This window comes from Haemorhous mexicanus, chromosome 13, assembly GCF_027477595.1.
Source record: "Haemorhous mexicanus isolate bHaeMex1 chromosome 13, bHaeMex1.pri, whole genome shotgun sequence".
Taxonomy (NCBI): domain Eukaryota; kingdom Metazoa; phylum Chordata; class Aves; order Passeriformes; family Fringillidae; genus Haemorhous; species Haemorhous mexicanus.
Window position 1 is genome coordinate 11883641 of NC_082353.1, and position 22253 is coordinate 11905893.

The 22253-nt window shown below is 38.2% G+C and overlaps 1 protein-coding gene across 1 annotated transcript in view; it reads right to left on the bottom strand.

Moving 5' to 3' along the window:
* FBN1 (fibrillin 1) overlaps nucleotides 1-22253 on the bottom strand; it is a 141919-nt gene that overhangs the window by 52498 nt on the left and 67168 nt on the right. Inside the window, exons 12-23 of the mRNA XM_059858378.1 lie at nucleotides 21427-21567; nucleotides 20538-20657; nucleotides 16998-17123; nucleotides 14757-14879; nucleotides 10385-10507; nucleotides 9338-9490; nucleotides 8049-8102; nucleotides 7044-7169; nucleotides 5082-5207; nucleotides 4424-4543; nucleotides 3343-3480; nucleotides 2297-2347 (exon numbers count right to left, since the gene is read on the bottom strand). Coding sequence (XP_059714361.1) covers nucleotides 2297-2347; nucleotides 3343-3480; nucleotides 4424-4543; nucleotides 5082-5207; nucleotides 7044-7169; nucleotides 8049-8102; nucleotides 9338-9490; nucleotides 10385-10507; nucleotides 14757-14879; nucleotides 16998-17123; nucleotides 20538-20657; nucleotides 21427-21567 — 1401 coding nt within the window. The remainder of the gene's footprint in view (nucleotides 1-2296; nucleotides 2348-3342; nucleotides 3481-4423; nucleotides 4544-5081; nucleotides 5208-7043; nucleotides 7170-8048; nucleotides 8103-9337; nucleotides 9491-10384; nucleotides 10508-14756; nucleotides 14880-16997; nucleotides 17124-20537; nucleotides 20658-21426; nucleotides 21568-22253) is intronic.

Below are 22253 nucleotides of genomic sequence, written 5' to 3' on the forward strand. Positions count from 1 at the left end.
AGCTATTCCTACATATACTGAAATTAAATTCAAAAGTAACAGAAAAGGGAGAGATGTTTAAAAACTATATCCATTTTCATACTCACTGTGGGCCAGATATTTGAAGCAAATGGACAAAAAAAGATCAAAATAAGTGCAAAATGACATTATGTATTATTCCAGCTAGATTCAGTATTTTTTAAAGATTTTTGAATATTTTCTCTAGCTGCATGTCTGGAAACTACAACACCATTTGAAATCTAGGTCTATGGCCTTGTCAGCAATTAGCAACTTTATATATATTAAAATATAGCCTCCTTACAACTACACATAGAGTTTAACTTTGTTAAGTAAAAACTGTATTTCTATATTTAAAAGGCAAATTTAGCACTTTTTGGTAAGGAAAAATTGATTATATGCATTAGCTTGGCTTGAGCTTAAATAAATGTTTAGTAATCTAAGTGTGAGGTCCTCCCACCCATGTCCTTTGTGGAAAGCATATGCTTCACAACTGCCTTTGGGAAAAAGCTTCCAGCATTAAACATGCTCCAAGATGAAGCGTGACAATTTTTAGGACAGGAGAGGATAAGAAAAAGAAATGGAAAAAGAATGACTAGCAATCTGTAGATGAATACTCATGTATAGAGTAACCAAAAAGCGGGAAGGTTGTGCTGGTTAGGCCTCCAGACCAAACTCCTGGTGCAGAGACTGCACCTCTCAAACCTCATGGAGCACGATGGAGGATAAACGCCAGGGGGGATATCAGTGGCCTCTGCCCTTGAACAGCTATTGTAAATTGACTGGAAGGTATGAAGTAAAGCCAGTGGATTATTAGAAACCACTGAAATACTGTTCACAGCCTGTGAGCAATAGTGCAGCTGACAACTCCAGGGCTCACCCGTAAACGAGAGGAATGCTGCCAATTTAGTTTGCTTATTTCCCTGCACAAGATCTATTACTTATTTTACATAGGCTGTGTATGGGAGAACTGACTATCACCTTTTGGGAACTAAACCTACTCCTGTCTCTAACTTGCCAGTAAATTTCCTAGAAACCTTTGCCTGTCTTAAAAAATGCTTACATTGGTTGAAAACCAAGTAAGGCTTCAGTAAGGTTACAAGGAAGGAAAACTACTCTGAAAAACCTGGGGCAATCCAGGTCCCATAGAAACGAGGAAGATTAAAGCATGCAATAGATGTAATCCGATGTTCTGGTAAAGGAAATGCTGAAAACAGTTCTGTTTGTATCTTGGAAGGATAAACTTTCCATCCCAGCAGTGTTGAAAATGTTCTAAGATTTTCCTTGTGAAGAGAGATAGGTGGGTCCACCTTTTTTTTTCTTTTCTTTCACTTACACACTCCACAAAGTGTTGCTGAGGTCAGATAAGTTATGTACAGTGGGTCTCCAGCACAGACGTGCCAAGGTATTCAGTCATCATTTGGAAAGCAAAGAGTATGTGTGAGGGTGTTCCTCTCTTGCCTTTTTTTTTTTTCAGGAGAAAAAACAATGTTTCTTTATGGAAGCTACATATGGGAGTAATTTTTAAAAAATATTTTAACTGCAGTGTCATGTCAGATGTTGTCAGTCAGGATGACCCACAGCAGTTTGAGACTCTCTGAGCTTCTGCATATTATGTAAATAGGCAGTACTTTTCCAGGGGTTCAAATCAATTCAGATAGAGATGAAATAGGGTGGGACCTTCAATTCTCACAGAATAGTATAGAGTCATCTCATACCAAGCAAAAAACTACACATTTAAAATATTAACCTTTTCTTTAACCAAAGTATAACTGTGTCCTGATGTTTTTTGTTCATTTGCTTGCTTTTACAGGACAGTGAAAAATATGTTTTGGAATGTGTAAGATTTCATATAATATCATATGGGAGAAAGCCAAGATTAGGGAAAAAAGAAAAAGAAAACTAAAGTGAACTACAGTCCTTGAACGTTCTTTTTCTAAAGCATAGTAATGGCTTATCATACCACTGTATTACTTATGCCATGTTTTGTAGTATATTTAAAACACATAGTTTATAAAAACAGGTTACTCAGTTAACAGTGTTTGAAGAGAGAGAGCCACCTCCTTATACTGGTTGACATGGTATTTGCAAGCGTGTACTTTGAGATAAAGTGTGAGTATGCAGGAATGTTAAACAAACTGAAACCAAATTCATCCCTGACATAACTCTAATGAAGTCAATGGAACAACACAAGGTAAGAACTTGGCATAGTGTTCCTCTATGATAAATTAACCATTTAAATCAAAACACTGGCAATTTTTATTCAAGCTCTGATTTATGTTAAGGCAACAATAAATACCTTCACACAATGTTCCTCTTATTCTTGAATATCCCTTTTGACATATTGGGTCTGTAAAACAAACAGAAGTGAAGTTTCAGAATACTACAGTCCAAAACTCACCATTAATTTATTGTGCAAAACTGATCATGTGAAACAGTATCTAGTTTATTGCTATGAGAAGTCTGAGCGCTTAGACAGTATCCCAGTATTTTCTGAAATAATAAAGAGATAAGATGGGGCAACTACATAAACTGTATAGAGTATCAGCCTTTATCCTCTTTTGCTTCCCATGTGTCTCAGCTAGCTAGCCTAAAAGTGGTTATGATTTCTGTTTCATTTGAACCAATTAATTCATTTCACTTGATCACAGCACATTACAACCCTATTTACCATGGATGAATGAGGATGAATTCTGTTAAGATACACAGAATGAAATTAACCAAAGATTTGAGCAAACTAGCAGCTTTCAGGATATAGAAATAACAACCCACACACATTTCTGCATTCATCAGCTCATCCCTGGGTTCCCAGCTCATCCCACAGTTCAGTAAAGTTATCAAATGAATATGCAGCGACCTCAACCCATTTTTTCACCAACTGTCTGATTCTCCAGGTCATCAGTTAATCTACAGAGTATAATAACAAGGGCTACTCCCTCTCCTCCCTTCATTACCACACCAAATATCCATTTGTTGCAAACATTTCCTTGGGATCTCTGGGGAACGTGCATTTATTGCTACATCATTAGGAACTCCAGATCACTAATTATGACCAACCATGCTAAAGTAAGGCTGCCAGTTACAGACTGTAGGTGTGGTCCCTTCCCTTCAGCACTTAAATCTGTAAAATATGTACTGTAAAATCCAGTTAGAACCTTCCATAGATACATGCTACCTCTCAAATATTAAGACTTCTCTTTTTTGGGACTGAATAAGGAATGACTGCTTGAAAACAGAACAAGTAAAGTTATTTGTCTAGCCTGTGCCCAGCTTCTACAATAATAATCTCGACCAACCTCAGAGGAGGAAAAGTCCTAGGTTCCTGAGGAAAATTAATGGCATTACCTCGTTCACATGGTGTACACGGGCTTCCCCAAGCAGCACCTAGTGAGGAACAGCACTGGGACTTGAGTGTTGCTCCATTGATATTTATTTCACACCTTCCATTGACTATGTTCTGCCAACAGGTACCCTTGACAGTTTCTGTTTGGAAAAAAACAATATATTTTCATGCAGATTCTCTAGCATTATGCATTACTGTATTCACAAACACATGTGCATTTAACCATGAAAAAGAATCATCCTTTCATTAAAATTTATCACATCAGAGCTAAATTTATTTAAAATCTCCTAATTTCACATTTTCTATGCTGGACTACAGCCTGAAATCATCCCATCACAAAGCTCTTGCAAACATCCTTGTTCATGCTTACTGTGCTTAACAGGGAGTATGTCAATACCATTCAAGATCTGAGCCCCTGTATTGATTATGACTCAGATTAGGAGCACATGCAGAAGAACCCTTGCTACATCTTTCATCATTTTACTAGATCCCCCAATCTGGATATCTTCCCATATAGGAGAGTGGCAGGAGTTAGTTAAGGATCAGACAGCTGTAGTCCTACGGTTTTCCTCACTGATTAGAAAAGAGATATAAATTACTGTCCCAACAAAACAGGCAAGAAAGGAAATTATGAGTCCACAGAGTATCTGAGTCACAGTATTGTCCATGGATGCTCTTGACATCTGGTTTGGACTGTGCATAACTGGTTCATGCTCCATCTCAAATACAAAATTTTTTCCAGAGAGCAGATCCTAATTAGAACATATTCACCTTATTAGAGAAGAAATTAAGGAGGTGATCACAGACCTGAAGTACTGGTCATAGGATTTCTCTGCTGGTTAAAAAAAAACTTCACCTCTCTTTCAAATTTGATATGGAAGCATACCGAGCTCTGAAGCGCACTTTATGTCCCCATAGTAATGGTGAAAAAAAGCACTTTCTAACATTGTTTTTGTTATGTTTCCCACTAAATTGATCAACACAAGTTTTATTTTAAAGTATTTTCTTAACCTGGTGTACAATGTTAGCATGTCACCAGATATTTTTAACCAGCAAACATAAAATCTTCAGAGGAATAAATACCTATGCAGATGGTTCTGGTTGGATCCAAAGTACTTTCAGGAGAACATTCACAAACAAATGAACCTGGTGTATTTTTGCACACTCCATTAACACAGGGGTTAGATTCACATTCATCAATATCTAGGAAAGAAACACACTGCTATTAGTGCCAGAAAACATTAACAAAAATACATATGGCTCTTTTCAGTTTAGGAAAAAGGGGACAAAGCTTTCCTCATAACCAATCTTGTTGATATTCCCCTTTTCTGTTATGAACCCCTCACAACAGACTAGTAATGCATGTGTCCCAAAGACACCCTAATGCATTAGAACTATCTGTGGCTCCAAAAGGGTTCAAACTAGGAGTCCTTTGGCTCTGTTCCTCACACAAGAGATTTGTAACGCTTGGTTCTTCTCACCCTTGGCACAGTGTGTGCCCACTGGTAGTAGTAAATAGGGAAAGTAAACACAGGCTATTCCATGACGTTATCTAATAATTTCATGTTGGCCTTGTTCTTCCCTCCTCATTCTCCTACCTTCCCACTGAATTTATTTATTGTGATTTCTTTTTTTTTAGCTTTACACATTATACCTTCATGAAAGTTCAGAGTATTTCTGGCAAAATCTGAGAACAATCCATATGAATAAAACTAGGATGAAATGCTGCATTACCACTTACCTTCACATGTTTTTAGATCAGGAGTGTATACAAATCCTTTTGGACAGGTGCAGGTGAAACTTCCAGGGGTATTTCTGCATTGCCCATTGTCACAAAGCAGCATGTTCAGTGCACATTCATCGATATCTACAATGAAAAAAAAGAATTTTTAAAAAAATAAAACATTTCTGGAATAGAAGTCAGGAAAGAATTTCGCTCCCAACTGCCACTTTTCAGAGAAGACAAATAGGGCAGGGGGATGTGGAATATGAACACTGGATTCTTTTTGTAGACAACAGGTTTGCACAAGAGCTTGTACTTTCTTTCCTCACATATTCATAGTATGTGACAGCAACATCACAGTTCAAAGTAAAGCTGGGATTCACACTTTCATCCTGCCTTTATTATGGATTAGGTCTATGCAGTCTCTGAGTCACTGCACAGCAGCACCCACAGTCGTGACAGAAACAAGGAGAGGATTGGTTTGAAAAGGTTTGCTGATCATCTTGGTCTTTAAATCACCATTTTTTCCAAGCTGGCTCTGAACTCAGATGTTATAGTTAACAAGGCTAATGTAAGTCTACACTTGCTTCAGAGATGAAAAATTTAAATAGAATTGCTAATGCTAAATTTAAGAACCCTGAGGAAATCTTTGGAAGAACTGTGGTCATTAGGGAGAAGTTGCAAGAAGGTGGCAATGGGCCATGAATAGCAGGTGAAGACCAGGAGAGACCCAGAGAGCAGACAGGAAGAATTGGCTAAGTCAGAGAGGCCTAGAAAGTGTTGAGAGAAGTTGGGAAGACTCAGAGGGTCAGTGCAGCAGCTGGGAACAGCAAAAGTGCTAGGAAAAGAAGGGAGACTAAAACCCACCATGTGGGAAGCTTCACAGGAGTTCAGAAAAATTGAGAGAGGGCCAGGTGGAACATTATGGGAGAATGGGAAACAGCTGTGATGGAGCATGGATGTGGGCTACAACAGGGTGGGCTGGGGAGCATCTGGAAAACTCACAGATGGATTGGGAGAAGAGAAGAGATGCCATCAGCTACAAGCAAACACTGGAATAGGACATGGATAATTAAAGCCAAAGAAGCAAAAGGGAAAATGGGATGAATTACAGTGTGATTTTTATCTAAGAAAGATTTTTTTTTTTTTTTTTTTTTTTTTTTTTTTTTTTTTAAGATAATGGATAGTTTAGACTGGGAAAACACCCATGACTTAAGCTATTTAGGTTTAAGTAGAGAATACAGAACCCAAATAAAATTATTATGTAAGCTGGAGATAATAGAAAGGAATTTAAGAATTTTAAGGTGGTTCCAGAGCTGGACGAAGGAGAGATTACAGTAGGATATATTAAAAAGGAGAATAATCATGATGAAGCGAGGATATCAGAAATGCTTTCAGGGATCAGACTTGGGACTGATCCTATAAAATATTCATTTTAATGCATAAGTAAAAAATTAATTGAACCAAAAATTGTGACAACTCTAAGCTGGAAGTTATTGCCAATACAGAGAATCAGGCAAGGCTAAATTAATCTTGACAACATGAACAAGAAAAATAAGATGAAATATAATCACCAACATTCAAAACTTTGCAATTAGGGACCAGCAACAATAACATGCTAGAAACCAGAACTCATCAGCTGAAGGCTAGTGAGCAAACTCTGGATGTAAGTCTCAATTAGAGGTTGACTTTGATCCCACAGTATAACATGTATTTGAGAAAAGACTAATGCACATTAGAATCAGTTTAGGCAGGATATTCCATGGGGAAATGGAGAATTTCTGGCACTACTATACAGGGCACCAGTCAGCCTTCATCAGAACACTGTACACTGATGAGATCAGTCACGTTCAAGAGAGGGCTGAAGCCTCCATTTGTATGAAAAGAATGGAAGTATAGATTTGGATAGTTTAGCCAACAGAGTTTGAGAAAGGATATGATGATTCTTTATAAATACTTTGAGGATAAGATATTTCATACCAATGCAGTTTTTCCCAGTTGAGTCTACTTCATATCCAGGATCACAATAACATTTGTATGTTCCATGCAGGTTCTCACACCTTCCATTTGGACAGAGATCAGGATCCAATAAGCACTCATTAATATCTACATAAAGGTAAAAAAACCCAAACATCAGAGCAGCAGTTGTTGAGGGCTTGTAGGGGTTAATTCTCCAAATTTGAAAAAGACATTTTCAATACCATTTAATGTTGGCAACTCCATATTTATAATTATGTAGTTCTGATTGCGAAATTCACACCTAAATAGTCACACTCAACAGAAAAAAGCTTCTCTTTATCACTGATTTATCTCTAGCCCATGGTCATTTAGGAAACTTTCAACTGTAGGGAAGAACTTGTATATTAAACTGGGGATCAGAGATTAGATTTAGAGAGGCCCATGTACTAATACTCCCCATATCTCCTGATTCATAGCATGTCCAGATGGCATCACTTGCCGAAGCATTAATATCCCTCCTTTCTGAGTGCTTTTCCCTATCTACTGCCAGCAAATCTACTAGTAAGCACTGGCTGATTTAAGAGTTTGCAGTTTCACAATTCTATGACTACAAAGCTTTCATTGTAATAATTTCCTTCTTCTCTACAGTTAAACAAATCCTGGCCTATTTTGACAGATGAAAACACAAGTAAGCCCAATGTTCAATATGGCTTTATTCTTCAGGATGATTTCACCTGAAATATGCAAATATGACTTGCATATAAAGTCATGTAGATAATGCCACTTCTCATAAATTTGTCATTATTTTATAATGACAGTTACATAGACTCCATGATGTAAACCAGAGAGGCCCCACTGGTGAAATGGCATGATCCTGAAACTCCATGCTCCATTCATTTCACCCTAAGCCTGTCTCCCATTCTCTTCTGTCACCATCCCCACCAGCACGGCTAACAAATTAAGGATATCAAGGTAACATTTTCAGACAAAAGTGCTATAAATTTGAATTACATTAGGTGATCTTACCATTTCCTCCTGCAGTCATGCCAGTTCCACTGCTACACAGAGCCTGATATTCAGCTGAAATAAATTATTAAAAAACTTATTGGAATATTCTTTCTTAGCTCATTGCTTTCAGCATCACCATTTACAGTGTGACAATTAATTATTTGAAAGAAGTAACATTCCTTCCAATTCTTCTGAAAACATTAATAGCCTCACAGTATTCTGAACCTGTGAAGCATTTTAGCAGATTCAGGATCTGAATCTGCTTATGAAGATGGATGAGTAAAAACTGCACATGATGAACTGTGGCATTTAAGAACAGACATAAACTTCATGCTGGTCCTCCTACACAAACGAACCATAACATATTCACAGCAAGATTCTCCAGAACTTTATGCCCAAGTCCTTGCCCAAGGTGCATGTTCAAAGAGACCAGGAAACAGAACATTTTTTCCTATAAATCTGCCCCATATTTAACTCCATTTAGCAGGAATGTCTCCATGAGTTCACAGTACATCAAGGATATCTTATCAAATGGTACACTTTGTTTACATGCAACAACTAATTTGCTGAGTAACAAGAAACACATAATAAATTGAGGTTTCAAACCAGCTCCCTACAGTCAGTCACCTCCATGAAACCAAGATCTCTTTAGTTTACTGGCTTCACAGCAAGGACTGCGTCAGCAGAGTCTTGTTGGAAGAATTTTCCTAAAACACTTCTGCCCATTGAAATGGTTAGGATTGCTTTCTTGCCAGAGAGAAGTTACGTCCCAGACAACTTCACTTGGTGAGGATTTCAGTGACAGACTCAAGTATTTGCAAGAAACTGAACTGGACATTTGTCTGCGCACTGACTACCTAAAGGCAAGGTACTGAATAGCTACTTCAGATAACTTGAAGGATATTGCAGTCATGCAGAAAACATGTGACTGGCAGGTGTACCTTATGGATTTGAACTTATGAATTAACCAAATTTTTTCCATTAATAACTTGGGTTAATATTTCTATTTTTTGTTATCTACATCTACCAAAACACAGTTTGTTGTCTGAAAATGTCCTGTTTGTTTTTAATGTGCATATCATATCTGGAGCCAGATATTGTAATTTACTGTTGCTTTAAAAAATTATCTCCTGTAGTCTTAAAACATATAAAAATAAAAGATTGCTCAAAACATGTAACATATTATACAACAATGTAATCTCTTGATTTAAGTTGCAATGTTAATATAAAACTTTCTTCTACCTTTCTAAAAATAGTGTATCAACAGAATTTGTAAATGAGAAGATTTACCCGTGAACATGCCGTACCTGAGTTTTGTGCTGGGCAGGGCTGGCAAGGCTCTCCAAAGGCATAGTCAGTGCTGGCACAGCAGCATTCTGACTTTGTAACTGCACCCGTTAATGGTCTCACACATTGTCCTCTCTTGTAGCCACCATAGCATGTGCTTCGCATATGTGTATCTGGGGGAAGAAATCTCTCTTAATCCTGCCATAGCCAACTATCCTGCCATAAATTATAGCAAGCATTAAATGTAGCTCGGGTGTCATAAACACCATAAAATAGCTGTCAAAACAAAGTCTCTTTCACTATTTCCCTCTGCTTTCCAGCCACCTGTAAGCACCCCTCTACTAAGGACAAGAAATTTTTCTTCCTCACGCTCCCAAGAATTAAGGCATACAAATAGTCACTGTATTTAATGACTTAACATGCATTGGTCAACGACTAGGCAAACAATCAGTTCTTAACCTTGAACTAGTGAGAAGCTGTGGGGAAAATGGACAAAGTCTTTACTCTTTCTTTGCTTGTAAAAAACCTAAGGAAAAGTCATTAATGCCATTCCAGTACGTAAGACTTGATATGTTTATGTTTTCAGGTCCAGGGGTGATTTTTCTCTTTCTTTAAGAACTGGCCCATAAATAGCTTTCATGCATATTAGTATTTTATAATCAACACTGAGCTTGTACAGAAATGGGCAGAAAACCATGTTAAAAAGACGTGACAGCGTAATTACATCTTTAAGCTTAGTGACAAATGAAGAATTTTACATAGACAGAAACAGGGCAAATTGTCACCTACTCGGAACTGATGCAGCAATAGTCACCTTGACTCTGTATAGTCTACCTGACCTTGTGATTTGACCCACACTTTTTTCCTCTTTAAATAAAAAGGAAATTAAAACAGAGCAAAATGGGCTATTACAGTAAACATTACAGAGCTATTATTATCCATTATAACTACTACTCACCATATTCCATGAAAAAATGGTAAATTCTACATTCAAACTTGATCTGTTCATCAGACTAGCACTAATATCTTCACTTTGGTTAACTGTGACTCCATTAAGTTTGTCTTACCAACACAGACACGTCCATCCAGTCCTACTGCAAGGCCAGGGAAGCATTCACATCTGAAAGAGCCATCAGTGTTCACACAGCGCCCGTTCATGCATATTCCATCTGTCTCACACTCATTGATGTCTGTTGGAGAACAGAATGAGCTTTATTAGAAGTTAAACTACACAGTGTTCGATGCCTGGCTGAAACTTGCATTTGTGCAGCTTATTTTCAATATATCCTATAGAAAAATATCAAGGGTAAATGGAAAGTAGTTCAAGTAAAGATTTTGTTAGGAATAATGATGAATTCGTTCTTTGAAATAGAATAGGAAAATGCCAAATTCAGGAGAAATAAGCAGAACAAAATTATTTTGCTCTCCTTGGAGAATAAAAGGGACTACATTTTCCTGACTTGTTCCCAAGAGGTACATGTTCCGATTTAAGGGTCATTCAGGCAAAATCATAATTGGAGGAAAGAGGAAACTGTGGCTTCTAAGACAAAGGACTTGTGCAGCATGTAACAGGACATTGCCTTCCCATATTAACAGCTCATGCTGTAAGAAATCAGTCCAAATAATAAATTGAATCTTTCACCCCCTGAAAAGGTGTCTTCACAGGGCCACCAAAGAATTTCCTTTCCTCCTGCAGCACATCTGAATCTCCCCAATCAGCCCCTGCCTGCAGTCCTTGTCTCTCTGGTGATCTGCATGACAACTGGGTTTTCCTATCAGATGCTCATTACAGCCCATTTTGAAAACTTTCAATGAACAGAGTGCACTCCAGCCTTGAAAGGAATTCATTAATGATTTGAGCCCTGCACAAGGCACCATGCTTGACCAAAAATGGCACAATGGACAATAAGGCCCATAGCAATGAAATACAGGAATTAAAATTTATAATATTAAACTATCACATAGAGATGGTAAATTATATATAGGCTGTGTATCCTGATAATAATAAGATCATTCTCTAGATACAGAGAGAATACTATCATTTTAGAAATTCTAAAGGAGTGTTATAAATATTGTTTGGAAGTATGTATAACCTTTATAAAATAATCACTTCATAAGAATTCTCCATACTATATACAAGAGACAGTGTGTGTGACAATTTCCTTTTTTCTGACCTTAAAAGGGCAAATTGAGAGTGAAACACCTCTGTGTTTTACTTAGTTTGTGTTGTTTGGCATAAAAAACGGCTTGTATGATCCAAGATTCCTTCTTCAAACTGCATTTTAAAATAAAAGCTATATTTAAGTACATGGGCTCAAATAATTTTTACTTCATCCTACAATCTTTTGTTCTGTTAAGACAAACCTTGGATGCTTTTCCCACTTGAAATTTAGTCCCTACTCAGTGCAGGTAAAAACGGTGTTGGGATTCAAAATGAGCCCATGCTATTTAATGGTGTAGACAGCTTTTGGTGAACAACACTGAACTCCTATAACAGATTCTCTGACACACAAAAAAAAAAAAAGCTTTCCTTTCTAAAGGTTATTTCTAGAAACAGAAAAGCAAAATTACTTCTTTCCCATTTCCTGTAGTTCATATTTTAAAAAAAGATTTTGTAACCTAGTAAAGGGAGAAATGTGTCATCTATTTTCTTTTGTACTGATTTACGAATGTGTCGGAAATACCACTATAGAATTTTTTAAAGGTAAAGTGGGTCACTTAAAATGGTGCAAGTCAGCTTAAAACCTGGTTCTTGTAAGATGGGTAAAAAGCCTCTGCTTTTACCAGGCCTGAGATTCCACAGAGTAAATCAACATCACCCACAGGAATAAAGTCCATCCAAATTTCTAACCTTGAGAATGCTCCACTGTCTTCTGTGGTAAAAGTCACCATTCGGATGACTTAAAATATATTCAACCTGGTTCTGGAAACCCAACTAATGGATTAATTCTCCATGTTCAGTAAGTTTTGCCTTTTCTGCTTAGCTTGCTTAGTAGTCCTAGCCGGGTACACAATGTCCTCTAATTTTAAGCAGGAAAAATTTATTCAGATGACTAAACTATCCTTTTCAATTGTCTTTCAACTACTTCTAATGTGAGGAATTCCTGCTGATCTATAGATTAAACAATGTATGGAAGAGAAATAATGCTTCAAACTTCTGTATGCCTGATATGTGTTTCTGAAAAATCAAGAAAATCATAATTTAAAGAAGCTAATGGTGAAAAAATTTAGCATGTCTTGTATTTCAGGGAATATAAAAGACTATGGTGTAACATTATTTTTTGGCATGTTATTTCAGAAAGTCTAAGTGGAATTTTTTACCAGACAGCCAAGCATATGCCCTGTACTTATACTTAAATTCCAGTGTTATGGAACTAAGTGTTAATTACATTATCCCCATCTTTGGGTTAGAAGACCTTCCTAACAGCTGAAAACTCAGCTTGGAGGACATCAAACCAGACAGTTATGGAAGCAATGTGTTGCACTCTTCCATTCCTTTGTCGATCCCTAGTTCTGCAAAAACACACATGCAATTCCCTATCAAAACTGCTCAGGCAGGAAATTAATTTGCTGCAGAAAGCTCCATTTGTACTTTACCATCACCCAGGGTCTACAATCACTGGAGAGCCCCATTTCACAGTGAGAACCTGAAGGACCTTTCCCAGGAAAGGTTTCCACGTTTACCTTGAAAAGGGGGTCCAGCTTTTATAAGGCCATATCAGCAAGTCAAAGTGACTTGATAACATTTTTAGTGCAGAAACACCTGGGTCTGTTGGCATACTTCCCGACCAGCCAGGACCAGGGCTTGGCCAGAGCCTAGGCCTTGACAGGAAGGGTTTGCCTAAAATATCTTTCAAGCAAACCTCTATCTATATCAGTTGGGAAAGTTTCTTAAAATTAGACATTTCTTGCAGACAAGTAGCTAAATAATCAATGGTAACATTAACAACCTACAAACAACCAAAGGAATGCATATACAAAATATCTAATAATTATCTTACAGCAAAATACCTTCACAAAACTCTATGTATTAACATTATGATATAAACAACACATTCAGAATCACTAATCATATTAACTGCTGAAGACCTGGGAATTGTTTCATGATACTTTGGGCAAGTGGAAGAAAGGAGACAAATATGATGAAGGTAAAAAGTGTAATTTGGGTGTCCAGGTTTCAAAATCGGGTTTGATTTTGACCAATAACAACTTTAATATGTAATAAATGTTTGCATGCTCATTCATAAAGAACAAGGCTTAGCTTAAGTGCAAAACGCAGTGGGAGAAATCCTTCTTTTTACTATAGGATTTGTTCCAACTTTCAGTAGGAATCAGTTGAGTTCTCTGCAATTTTGGATAATTGTCAAATATTCCTCCTTTGATGCAGAGAAGTAACATTTCTCTAGGTCCAGAAGCCCCTTTTTGACTGTATCCATACTCCTAAGTCAGGAGGCACATAACAGAGGCTGAAGATCATTGTGTTTTAAGTAGTCAGGTAGAGTTACCATCTTCTTGGGTGGCATTTCAGGGCACAGACTGATGTAATTTAAAAAAAAATTTAAAAAAAATACCAAAAGATACTCAAGGCAAAAATCAAGAGAAACATTTGGGCTTGGCTGAGCTTCCATCCATTAATTAAATCCCTGTTAATGACACAGATTAATGACAGAGAGCAGCCAGTGATCTCTGGGAACAAAACTAGCTGATGTGCCATGGCCTGATGGACACTAAGTCTCACTGACATCCCACACATAGACCAACTGGAAAACAAGTTTTGGCAAAGCACACACATTCCACATGGAAATCAGGTAAGAATTGAAATAAATGTCATTGCTCTAAGTCTGTGAAGGCTGCAGCCAACACAGCCAGCAGCTGTTAAGCTAAGGAGATACTTGTGTGATAATGCACAATAGTTCATTTGCACCCATGCAGCAAATGGAAAAGACAATCTTGCTGTGGTGCTCATGTCTGCATCTTGGTCACACCAAGTGCTGGGCACTCCTCAGAGATGCTCTACTGTCTAGGAGCACCCAGACAGGAACCAGAGAAAAGCCCAAAAAACACAACAAGCCAGGATGTTGGAGTAGTCAAAGGCAGAATACTCCCAAAGGCCAAACAAAAAATGTAAGATACACTGGAACCAATCTGCAGAAGACACCATAGGCAAAAAAACCCCCGAGTTTAACTAGGTCAGATCATGCAGCCCTTGTTCAAAGAATATTTCCCGCTGGCTGACTGGGGCAGTTGCTCAACAATGTGGAGAAGACTGAGTACTGTCTTGCACAATGACAAATAATTCCAGCTGATCAAAAAAGCATACCTGCTGAGAACTCTGCCCCATTCCTCTTGTTCCCAAGAATCACAAAAAAGGCTATTCTTGAAGCTACCCAGAGAGACAAGACTCACAAGTTTTGGGAACCCATAATTTATTGTGCTTACCTGTGCAATAGCGTCCGTCAGATGCTAACTGGAACCCTGGTTTACAAATGCATTTAAAACTACCATCTTCATTGATGCACATCCCATTGAGGCAAATGTTTCTGATGCTGCATTCATCCATATCTGAAAATGTAGACAAGAGACATAATGCTCATAATGTTTAAGCATAAGAACTGTTACTGGTTATATCCAAAAGATACACCTTAATTTTTTTCTTAGTTGTCAGAGCTATAATGATAATCAGAAACATAAGATGGGACATACTGCACTCTCCTAGAGGATGTGTCAAAACAATGACTCCATTTTTCATAACGAATCATTAACATAAAAAGGAATGAATCAAAAAAAAGCAAAGAGAACAAAAAACAGATGAAAAACTGGACAGCTTAAGAACTTCCAGTTGCTAAAAGTCATCAAAAAGTGAGAAGGGATGTAATTAAAGAGGGCTTGACATCTTAATCTAAATAGAAGCTAGGTTAGAAGCAGCCTCCTGTTTGGAATGTAAATAAAATTTTATGTTACTAAGAAGATCTGAAGGGAGAGGAACGAACATTTGGGTTTGGACTGAAAACTTTTATAACCTCCACCAGACAAATCTAAGATTTATGGTATAGGAGAATTCCCAGCACTGTGCCCAAGCATGAATTCTATGGGCACTGGTGTCCTCAACTTCCATTTAAAATAAAACTTGCCCCCTTCCTGCATTCAGCATGTCAGGCCACACAGAAGGGTACTTACTAATTACAGCTTCATGAAAGCATTATTCATCATCTGATCTAATAGGATATCATGGAGGACTCAAATAGGAAAAGGTGGAGGTCTCAGACACTTATTCCGAACCTTGCACAGTTACTCACAAAACGAGAAAGGGAAAAAAAAAAAGGCAAGTACAGAGAATTCTGTTCTTGATTTGAGTAAGCTTTTATATCCTCTCAGTCTTTACTTTGTCCTGGCGCAGATGAAATCAGTTTCGGATGTTACATCCAAAAAAAATCCGTAGTATTTACCAGTTTCATCTAAAGAACTACACACAGTTACATTAAAGTATGGCACAATGCCATGGTCTTTACTGATTAGTGTGTGTGCATACAACTCAATGCATTACAATGCCAGAGATGAAACTGTTTCATAAGTGGATGCAACAGACATTCTGGCAGCACATGCAATGGAATTAAAAATGTTTTACCAGACTGCCGATGTCCTGGTTTTTATTACTATTAGCACATGGTATTTGGTGGGAAAGGAAGAAATCAGAATAGAGAGTTTTTTCCTGAATAGTCTAATTTCCAAATATATTTAGTCAATTTACTTCCATAATAAGATATTTTAAAAGCAGCTTATGGTGCTAAACTGTATCTAAAAAAGAGACAGGAAAAATAGAGTCTTAAAATGTCTGTCTCTACCAAGGATTAACAGAATCACTACTAGCACATAAAATCACTGGATCATAATGACATTACAATATATTCAGAATCATGCTATTTTCCTTAATATTGCAGCTGTCTTGGACAGAAATTACACTTCTAGACATAGTGTGTTTTCTTTTTACTTACAGGCTAAGTCAGACAAAAATAATTTATGATTTAAAAAAAAAATCGTGTATCTATCCCAACCAGGAATTTTGGCATTAAGTCTTTGAGCTGAATCACTGAGATAATATTCTGCCAAAAATGTTTCTAAGAACAGTGCTTGAAATTCTTTTAACGTATGAATAGATCATTGGGAACCCTCCCAAAGACCTTGGGAAGCATGATAAAGAACATTCTTCTTTTCTTCCCCTTTACTAAAGGTCTGGGAGGTAGGAACACATCAATTATGTTTACAAATTTTTGTTAAAACAATTTTTATAGGTCAGACCAGCCTGCATCTACATAAACCACATTGCTAGTCACCCAGTAAGATCCCATAAAGCATGCTGTTAAGCACACAGTAAAATCAGGCAGCATGTGACTTGTGCTGTGTTTTAAAATGTACCACTCCCATCAAAGAAACTGCATTTTGTGATAGTGGTATGTGCTATTTCTCCTGCTGGACAGACATCCCGTTGAGGATTGCCAAGCCAAGGCTCCAGAACTGGCTGCAAAAGACATTCTACTTGCCCTCCCAGATACAGCAAAAGGGATTTGGATATATCCTTGTTCCTTCCCTTCCCCCCACCAGGGGTCCTTTTCTTTTTCATTGATGTGAATAACCTCTTGCAACTGTAATTACTGATATGGAATAACTTTAGAAAAGTCTTACCTTCACAGTTTTTCCCATCAACTGCCACTTGAAAGCCAGCATTACACACACAGTGAAAACTGCCCTCTGTGTTTATGCATCGTCCATTGTTACAGATACGACCATTCTGTAAGCATTCATCGATGTCTGAAAGTCAACCAGAAAGAAAAATAACATTTTGGGAGATTCTTTTTTATACTCAAGAGGAATTTTTCCCTTTTGCCCTTCCCCCAGGTTTTTAAACCTCCATGGAAATTGTATTACCTGAAAAATGATTTATTTTGATTTCCATCACTGAACATTATGGGAGTGGAAAATGTTTGTCAGCTTGAAATTTCAAGTTGCTGTGAAAGAATTTCAGTGAACACTACCCTGCAGCTTTCTCATACAAGAATCACAATTTTTGAAGTTTTTTTTTAATTTCTGCTCGTCATTAAAATATTTTTACTGAACTTTAATTTAATTTAACAGTACCTAACTACTTAAGGAAATAAGTGGGAAAGCTTGTCTTTTGCCGCTGCTTTGTAAGATAACAGGAAAGTTCAAGACTTTCCCACCTCAGAAGAATTTCTCCTGCTTACTTTGTATTTGAAACATCAGATTCTCTTTCCCCTCTCTCTGCAGGAGGTGCTTGGCAAGTGCTTTGGAGGACCTGAAGAGTGATATCACACGAGGCTGGCAGCTTTCCCTCTCCTCCAAAGGAGGGGAGAGGAGATGCTGAGACAGACTGTCTAGACATTTTTCAGATTGCTCAGTATTCTCCATCAAGGCCTGGACCATCTCCCAGAGATTCCTGCACACAGGGGACTCTACTCACAGAGCTCACAACCAGCCCATGCAGACCTGTCTATTATGCACCCACGCTTCCCGAATACCCTGGGGGTGCCCTTCCCAAGCCCTTTCTGTGGAAATGCATTGCTGCACTTCAGGAAAAAGTGGAGCACAGGGTGTCCTCCCAAATGCCCCTGCTCTCTGGACACTAAGGCCAGGGGAGCTGATGCCTCTTGAAATTGTGAATCTGTACTTGCTTTCTTGGCAGCAAGGCAGTTCTGTGAAGAGTCTAAGAAATCCCTGAAATTCACTGTTTTGCAAGCAAGCAACCATGCCAGCAGAGTCATGAGCTGCTCAGTGACCATTCACTGCAGCAGCAGCTTGCAGCCCTCCATCAAAAGTGTACAGGCTTGATAAACCTCATTTGATAAACAAGCATCATCAAGCCGCAAAGCATAAATGTGAGTTTCCTCTCTGCTCAGTCCCTTTTCACCCCACTTTTCCAGCCCTTGACTGAACCTGTCTCTGGCTTCAGCTACTCCACCAGCTGTCTTCCTTAGGACAGGCAGAAATGCTACAGCATCTCAAGGCCTTTTAATTTTTAGAGCTCTTTTAGTTTTGTATTTTTATGCACCTCATGCCATTTAAATGTGTTGAAAATTAATACTGAGCCTCATTGTTCTTTACTTACACACAGCTGAGCCCCACCACTAGTCCAACACAACATCACCATTTTTTTCTCCTCAGAGAAACTTGCAAAACATCAAAGTACCCTCTCTCAGTGAAATATCCAAATTTGCTGTCATCTCCCTGTAAAACCTGACCTCTACTCGTCAGAAATGTTGAGCAGATTATAGTAAGCACTTAGCTGTCAAAGCACACAATGATAGCTAATCATAATAAAATTTCACCTTTTATTGAGGTCCATTTCATATTGTCTCTTCTGCAACTGAGAAGCACTTTTTGTTCAGATCACTAATCACAATGTGACTTTATTCACCTATGTCTCCAATTAAGATATTAATCCAGCCAAGCTCATATTAGAATTATAAGGGATCCTAAGAAGGGATGAATCAGTAGCTTGCAATAAAGACTGCAATGTTTAGTCACAAATCAGTCATCATGCAGAAAAAATCCTGCCCTGGAAGCTCAGAGCAAGGAACAGATAAACATCTGGTCATTATGGAGACTTCGTTTTTCAAGAGCTTGAGAGACTTCATAAGGAACCCATTTCCAAAAGCACATCAGCACAGACACATTTGTGCATGCAAAAAAATAATATCTCTACAGCCAAAGTAGTCATGCAAAGTAATTCTACAGCAAATGCTGATTTGGCAGGCACCAGTGCTACATGTACACTTTGCCAAATGCACCCCACTAGCCTTTTTCTTTTCCCTACACTGGTCCTAAAAATTCCTTTAGAAAAACAAGATTCTGCACATCGCAGCATTTTCTGCTCTGGCTGTTAAGCAGGCACAGCTCCCATAGACTGCAAAGGAACTGCTAAGTGACCACACTTAAATGCCATTAAGCTACTGGGCTTCTGACAACCATGTGTTTGTGTAATGAATCAGTCAAATTAAAAGTGTGTGACAAAAATGACTCATGAGTAAATTCATCACAGCTGAGACTCCCCTTCAGCACTCCTTCACCACCAGTCAGCTGAACTATGAAGATGCTTCCGCAACACGGCTGCTTGGCAGCAATTAGGTCAAATACTCCCCAGCAACAGGCAGCAGTGGGGCTGGCTCTGCATGTCTTCCTGGACCAGAGAGCAAGCTTCTGTACCACAAACACCTTTCTGATTCACAAAAGGAAATAAATGCACACTTATACAGGTAACTTTCTTCTGGCTTTTTCAAACTTTCTGCTCCCGACCGAGTGCATGCTCTGCACCCTGCACCCAGTACAGGAAGCAAAATATGAAGACAAGCTGTGACTCTGAGCATTCAAACATCCTGTTTCATTTAGATGCTTCATTTCTGATGGAATACCAAAGCAGTCATTTATTCTTCTGCCAGAAATCTATCATCATGCCTTAATTATAAAGGACTGCATCCATCTACCTTTACAGCTGAATCCCTACCCCAATTTGGGAGTCACAAAACCCTGACAGAGGGTTGGTTGGCTGCTGCAGAGTTATGTAGTACCACTCCTATAGGAAGACAGGATGAAGAGCATCAGGACTACAGTAGAGTCAGATCTTCAGAATAACTACTATGAGGATTCTGAAGCTTCACCATCTAGACTTTCCCTACTTTTCTTTTTTTTTCCCCCACTACTTTTCCATATCTAAGTTTTCATTGCTGGAATTTATGTTTAGTTGTTTCTCTGGCAGTAAGCAGAGACAACACATGGGCAGTGTAACCTTATATTTACTCACTGGAAGTTTTATCTTTCTCCCCAACTTCCTTAGTCTTTTATACATAAAGTGTTTCTCCAGTGAAGGGATGCTTCATTGTCCTTGAGATCTTCAATGAGCAAAAGAAAATAAAGTCTCAATATTAAAAAAAAAAAAAAAAAAGCCCAAAAAACCAAGAAAATATGTCTCTTCTATTTCAAAGCCATAAATAGTGCCAAGATCCCTTTAGCACAAGACAAAATGCCTTTTCTCATAATCCAGTCAGTGAACAGCCAGCTCCAGCAGGTCAGTCATTTTTAGTGCCATACCTGAATTCTTTTTTTTTTCTTTTTAAACTCCCATATATGACCCATCTGGTAAATTTTGCTTGCAAACTATTTAGCCTCCTGCTAAGTAGACAATAGTAGATGTGGCTGTATGCCCATTACCTCGGCACTCCGTTCTGGTGGCCGTGCTCTGATACCCAACACGACACTGGCAGATGTAGGATCCTTGTGTGTTCACACAGTCTCCACCAACACATGGATTCCTTTCACATTCATCAATATCTATGGAACACAGACAATACAATTTTATTAGCGCACTGGTTGACAGTTATTTTTGCCTGCAGGGGTATTTTATCATTTTGTACTTGGAGAAATAGCACCCTTCAGTCCTAAGAAAAGGAACATCACTGAGATCCCAGAAAAAGATCCCATGTTTTAAGATAAACACGAACCAGGAAAAATGAATTTTCAGTAAAATATTGCACATGTAAGAGACTGAGGCCTTAATCCCACATCTCCACATTCCCGACTCCACTGAAGATTTGGACAGAACCAAAATCTTGCCTATAAAAGACAGCTAATCCTTGTTTCTGTTGTTGAGCTCTTGCTGAGTTCCAAGTCTAAAGGTCTCAAGAGCCCAACAAGATACTACTCATGAACATAAAAAGGACTTGTAAATCCTACTAAGCCTAAATTTATGAATTTTTTTTAACAATAGGTCATTGCATACTCAAAAAGCTGGTAGCATTTTAAAGAGACCATTTTCAATAACCAATAAACACATTATAGTAATGGGTTAGTAAAATAAGAAATCCTTGCTTCTGTGTAATTTTGTTACAAGATTTGTTAAATACTGTTTTAAAGGCAAAATATTTGTAAAAATAAGTTTACCACTGAAATCAATCAGTTTGTCAAAGTCTCTTTACTGGGGTTTTTTTTTGGAGGCGGGGCTCTTCTATTTAAGAACTCAGTTATTGCATTGTGTGGAAAAGAATGTTTTTTTCTCTAAAATGAAATTACCCTCTGTGTTTTACAGCAGAAAACCACATACCAAGGCATTCCTCTCTACCATGCAGTTGGAATCCTTTGTTGCACTCGCAGCGGTAGCTCCCAGGAGTGGGAATACAACGCCCATTTCGGCAGAGATGTCGGAATGTTTGGCAATAGTCAGTTAAGTTCACCGGCAAGATCGCTGAAATAACAACAGTTGGAAAAATATTTTAATAGTTCATCATAATAGCTTCTGATAATCTACAACTTGTGCAGGATTTTGCATTAAAAATTAACATTTACCTTCCATCGTAATGTAAATTACATAGTGAAACGGGAGAGAGAAAATGGCACTTTGACTCTTGGAGATTTCTTTGAAAACAGCTAACAACCACAGAAATTTTCATTGAGGCAAGTCTGGTTGTGTTTTCATCTTCTGTCCTGTCAAAGAGGACTCTATCTGCTCATACCTAGAGGTAAAGTGGATGTGTGGCACTGCAGGGACTCTACTAAAAGCCTGGAATAGCAAAGAGCAGGCAGACTGGTTCATTATTTTCATTTTCCCAGATAGCAGTGAGGAGGGCAGGGATAACCCTGGGAATATGCCTATACTGTCTTTGGCAGGCAAGCATGAGCTGGCTCTGTCCCTGCTACCAGCTGACCAGAAGCTGTGCAACTACGTCAGTGCAGTGTCAGCCTAAGCTCAAATACTTTGCCTCTTAGGCTTATTAGCTCAGCTTGGTGCTGAACCAAGACTAAATAGTTTCAGCTGATGCCAGTGCAAGCAGAGACTGCTTGCATCTGCACAGAGTATGGACAAAATCAGCTTATGTTTACTTGCAAAAGAGTATGTGGTTATGCCAAATGATTTCAGGCGGCACATGCTAC